At 39.9% G+C, this 5554-nt stretch overlaps 2 protein-coding genes across 3 annotated transcripts; one reads left to right on the forward strand and one right to left on the reverse strand.

The window, feature by feature from the left end:
- The first annotated feature begins 463 nt into the window (after nucleotides 1–463).
- Nucleotides 464–3018, forward strand: LOC137732276 (tobamovirus multiplication protein 2B-like). Of its 2 annotated transcripts, none has more exons than XM_068471581.1 (4): nucleotides 464–691; nucleotides 1971–2036; nucleotides 2117–2181; nucleotides 2773–3018. In XM_068471581.1, exons 1-4 carry the CDS (start codon nucleotides 611–613, stop codon nucleotides 2927–2929), a joined length of 369 nt encoding a protein of 122 aa, XP_068327682.1. In that variant the 5' UTR covers nucleotides 464–610; the 3' UTR covers nucleotides 2930–3018. The 2 variants fall into 2 exon arrangements, with proteins under 2 accessions (XP_068327682.1, XP_068327683.1); XM_068471582.1 differs by having other exon boundaries at nucleotides 468–691; nucleotides 2735–3018.
- A 1379-nt stretch (nucleotides 3019–4397) lies between these two features.
- On the reverse strand, nucleotides 4398–5320 carry LOC137732923 (uncharacterized). Its single transcript, XM_068472167.1, has 2 exons — nucleotides 5276–5320; nucleotides 4398–4808 (listed from the first exon to the last, which is right to left on the reverse strand). Exons 1-2 carry the CDS (start codon nucleotides 5318–5320, stop codon nucleotides 4398–4400), a joined length of 456 nt encoding a protein of 151 aa, XP_068328268.1.
- Between the last annotated feature and the right edge of the window lie 234 nt (nucleotides 5321–5554).

A 5554-nucleotide genomic window follows, 5' to 3' on the forward strand; every position in this document is an offset into this window, starting at 1 on the left:
ACAACCACCATCGTTGCCACCACAACTGCCACCATTGGTGCTACCACCACCCCTAGCACCATTATTACCTCTACACCACAATCACCACTATACCTCCACCATTGCTGCTACCATCATCGTCACCACCACCGCAACCACCACCTCCACTTGTTGTCTTCTCCCCCACTCCTACTATCATGTCTATTTTGTCATTGAATACAATTATACTACTTTTACATTAAAATTTACCAAACACTTTTACACTGGTTTTCTTACTCACAACACTTTAAAGATATAATTAACCAAACGCTCATCTACTTTATTTTACAGCTGATTATTCTTAAAGTATATCAAAAGCAATTTTTTTTATTTTTTTATTTTATATAAACACAACAATCCCAATCTGACTCGAAGTAAGAAAAGTAAAATAAGTGGAAGACAACCTCATATGTTGTCTTCTTTATAAAAGAGAAAGACAGAGAAACGTAAGAAAAGAGGGGGAAGAAAAGGGCCAAGAGGAGGTGGGTGGGAATTTAGAGGAAATAGAATCCTACTCCCTAAACCCTAAATAACGCTTTCCGTGCTATCCACAACCGGAGGTGGAAACAGCAGAGGGAATACAGCAAAAGCCATGGTATCTGATCAGATCTCTCAGGCCGTACTATCCACTTCAAGCCTCCTCCATCTCATGGAGCAATCCTCCCCTTCCCAGGCCTACTCCTATTCTCTCTCTCTATTTCTTTTTGTCAGTTTCTATCTCATAATATTGATGTGGCAGAGGATGGCAAGTTTCAGTTGGCAGTGGTTTAATTAGTTAATGGGTCTTCTTTATCATTCTTTTTCTCGAAAATTAAACCAATTTGGCAACTGGGTTTTGGTTAGATTTTGGGAATGGTCAATGTATTACAGAGATGTTTAGTTTTTTCTTCTTCTGAACTTTGGTTATACCAAGCAAAAAAGGGGGAAATGTATTTGTGAAAGTAGATTTTGAAGGAGAATTGTATGTGGCTGTGGTGGTTTACCTCAAAGATTGTACCATTCTGGAGGCAGAGATTTTATGAAATAAAAATGTGTAAAAAGGACAGTGATAATGGACACTAAAAGAATTGAAAGGCTAAGAAATATCCAAATTATCAGACACACTCCTTCCTCGTGAAGGATTGTGGAACTGATACAAATATTTGATGGATATATTAAAGAGTGAATTGCATGCTTAGAATGTGTAGAAAAATGCAAGAGTTTCCGGACAAGAGGCTGGTATTATTACAAGGGGGCACATATAGGTAGAGAACTGAAATACTAGAAACCAATCTCCAAATTGTCAGACACGCCGTTCCTTGTGAAGGATTTTGAAGCTGATACAAATAGTTGATGGATCAATAGAAGACTGAAGTGCTTATTTAGAATGTGCTTTTCCGGAGGACGGTTTATTAAAATAGATTTTGATGAACAAGAACTGATGGGTACATGTAAGCAGGTTTTTTAGAGGGTACTGAATTTTCTTGCTTTTGAAGACGAGTGTTAATAACGTTTTGGGTTGTGGTGAGGAGTAGGGCCTTAAAATATATTAACCATGACCTTACCTTGAAACTGTGATGGAGTAATGAACACATTGGGATGGATGATGGGAGTGGAGGAGCACTAGTTACTATAAATTTGGGCTCTTGGTATGGTTCGTGTTTTGCTGTTTTTGTAATTTTGGAGTAATCCTTGTTCGGTTGTCAACTTATCAATGAGATACATCTAGCAAAGTTTTTTTTTGTTCCAAGTTTCCAGAGATGAAATGTGTCTTTATCCATATGTCACGATGCAATAAGAAGTAGTTATTCTCTCACCCATAATTTTCATCGTATCATCTGGATACACAAGTTACTTTTGAACAGTACCAAAAAAAGGCTCTTCACCATGCAGTATGAGTGATAGCCATGATATGACTTTGCCTCATTTGCTTACTGCACCTGGTTATATTTCTGGTTTCTTTTCTTCTGCAGGCCCAACTGACAAAGCTGCCAAAGAACCTTTTGCTAAAAACATCTACAATAAAGAATACTGGACAGGTACTTTGACTAGTTTCGCCAAGATGATGCTGGCTATAAACATTCAATGTAAATTTAATTTTCCTCTCCTCTGTATGCAGTTGTTGGAGCAGATGCCTCGGGTGATTTCATCCCTTGATGCATATATGGAAAACGGGTTACAAAGGTTGTACACTAAAACTCATGTTTGGAAAACCCTTTGCAGCATGCAGTTATATACACCAAACCCTTGCCTGAAGCATCTCCTGTTTATATATATGTATATATATGTAACAGTTATGAATCTTGTGTCGTGTCATCAAATGTTTTTGTTGTTATATTTCCTCTTAAGAAATAAGGAAACACCAAACCAAATTTAGGACATACAGCAATATGACTTTGCAAGATGAGTGGTTGTGTGCATCCTGTTTTCCTATAGAGCAATGTTTACAAGTAACTTGGTCATGGAACAATATGACTTCAAAATATGATGGGCTTTGACACCAAGATCTTGGTAACTAATTTGATATATGAGCACCATTACTGAAATTTTATTCATCCCAGTGGCCACAGTTAAAATGATGGAATACATCATATTGCATTTCGTGGGTAGCGGTTGTCTACCCTAAAATTTATCTCACATTGGATTGAAGTGTTCCCCATATCTTCCCGCTAGTAATCATGTGCATGGCATCTCTGTTCTTGCACTCTTTGCCTAATGTATGTTGCAATTTTTGCAGTGTTCCTTATTTCAACTTCCATACTTTTCTCCTCCCAGGAGCGTGAGGTGGAAAATGCAAAAGTGGGCTAACGATCCCAACTGTGTACCAATTTTGCTGTGCGTTGGCCACAGTTGGAAAGAAACATTCGGAGTTCTTGTTCAGAATGGTCAGAGTAGATTATATGTTATCTCAACGTACATAAACACGCTATAGAATTGTGCCAATAGATTCAACATGGAGTAGATGTCTTTCTTTTTATTAAAGAAACCACTTTGCTTGTGCAATGTGATGTGTTACTCTCTTGAATCTTTTGGATGTCATAGGTACCGTTTGGTACGTGGGACAGGACGGAACAGAGTGGGACAAGGCGTTCCGTTCCACGTTTGGTACGCCTAAAACGGGTGGAACGAGCTGTTCCACGAGACGAGTTTTGGGTGAATTTTCGTTCCACCTCACCCCTCTGGAACGACTCGTTCCACATCCGTGGAACACAAAATTATAACCTCTCTGTCTCCTTCTTCTTCCTCCTTGTTTCCATCCGAGGGCATCTTTGCTCCCGCTCCGTTCCGTTCCGTCCTGACCCGTCCCGTCCCATCCCATTCCGTTCCGTCCCGTCCCGTCTGCATACCAAACGATACCATAGGTATTTGTTTCACAGTTAGTTGTTCGTCCATCCGGTGAGCCCCCCATATAAACCCATATCCGACTGGTATAGGATGCCAAATTGCCATGCACCTTGGAGGATACTGACTTATACTTCGAGAGGCTCTGGCTTGTTCCTATTCCTTTGTCCTGCTTTTTGGTGCTCATGTCCTGTAAGTACTTTGTGAGTTGCGTAATGTGCGTTTTCATGTCATGTGTAAAAGCATTTCAGAATATACCATAACTGGAACCGCATTCCCCATGTCTTTCACTTTTTTCTTTCTAATTCAAACGACGAAGATTGGTTTGCCAGCTAACCATAATCATGGCGCTCCTTAACAAACCAAGAGCACCGAGGTAAATCTCTACTGTTATAAAGCCAGAACCTCCTAGTTATTATTTACCGCGGGTGCGAAGACCGCTTTTGACTTAGCTGACTTTAGTGTGTTGATTTTATCCGCTCGTATTCATATTCTCCTTTTCACAGTTAAAAAAAATGTTACGGCATGTCTGGGTTTGCTTCTGTTTAACATATTGTACACTGTAGTATCAAAGGATTTCTTCCTGACCAAAAGGCAAGTGATCTTCGAAGTCTGCCGGTGAGAGTTGTCGATCGTGCACAGAACCAGGTCTGGCCGGTGAAGCATGAGATTCAAGTGATCCTTTCCGATGACCAGTCATGCCATGAGTTCCAGTGTGCTTCTGATACCCAATGTAATGAGTGATGAATCCCGTTTACATAAGCCGGATAAGAGAACAAACCTTTGAGCTTGGGCTTACTTTTCTTCCTGAAATACTGGCTTAGTTGTGAACCTTTGATCCTCAAATCCAACCAACTCTCTGGTGCCGGAATTACTCCGGATTCCTTGTAACCGGCAAAACCCTTAATGCAGTCTTGTTCTCCGAGAATGGTCATGTAGTGGTTTCCCTGATAGAACGGGTAGCTCTCCGCCACCAATACCATGGCGTCCCTGTAGGTTGGGGTGAAGAGAACAAGGTAGTCGTCATCGGTCAATCCACAGTGCTTCAAGACCTTGTTTCACGCTTGTATCTCAGGGATGGAGATGAAACTTCCCGGGAAGGAGCATTTCTTGGTGAGGATGTCAAGCAACCTTGACGGCTCCAACTGGGTCCTGTCCAAGTCGGGAAGGTTGCTTCCGGCGAATTGCATGCAGGACTCCCTTGGTGACTTCAAGCTGCCCCTTGGTGACTTCCTCTTGTCGTCGGGCATGGTTTCGGGAGATTCTTTGATGACGCAAATTCTAGAGAGATCAAACTGTTCTCCTTCAACAAGACCAGCATACTGTGGGTACTTTGCTAACACATACTGTCCGACATATTCCCTTTCTGTTGGTGTAATAGGGCCTGACCATCCGAGCTCTAGACCATCGCCATGGAGGGTTGATATGGCCTCGGCTACAATGCGTGCAGGAATCATAGTATGTGCTTTCTGTTGCAAGTTTAACCAAACAAATCTAATAAGATACATATTTCCTTGAGATATCTCAAATCAAATATATATGATAATTACATCAGTCATTATACAGTGTAGTTAATTGCACTTTTTATGTCAACCATATCAATTGTATATTGACAACTATAAAGTCGATGTATCAACAATATCGATAATATATCTGCATTTTAAAATTTTTTGTTAACCGCACTATAGAAAAATCCGAAAATATATGGTTTGGGAGAGTTTCGAGTTTATGTACCTTAATAACCAAACTTCTTGGTTTGCCGTCATCTACGGGTGGTTTGTCTATAGAAGCAAAAAGTGATTTTTTGCGTTGACCTTGTCCCTTCGTCATGCTCTATATTTATTTTGTTTTCACATCGCCATTAAAATTATTAAAACTTTAAAATACATACTTACAACACTTAATTAAGAAGATGATCTGGTTTATCAGCGGTTACCTGAGAGCTTGCATGTGAAACAATTTCCCCAGTGTTCCTCCCCATGCTGTGTAAACCAGTTTTCACCACTGCTCATATAGACAGAAGATTTGTTTAAGAAAATGAAGGGGTTGTTCTGTATTTAATTTGAAATTAATCCGTAGCTTAGAAAAAGGATGAATGTATAATAAAAATTCTTGATGCTTATGAGGTTCAAAAATAAAGTAAAATAAATGGATCCAAAAAGATACCAAACATGCTAGAAAATAGAAAATATGTAGAAGAAAAAGAATCAAGGTA

This window comes from Pyrus communis, chromosome 4, assembly GCF_963583255.1.
Source record: "Pyrus communis chromosome 4, drPyrComm1.1, whole genome shotgun sequence".
Taxonomy (NCBI): Eukaryota; Viridiplantae; Streptophyta; class Magnoliopsida; order Rosales; family Rosaceae; genus Pyrus; species Pyrus communis.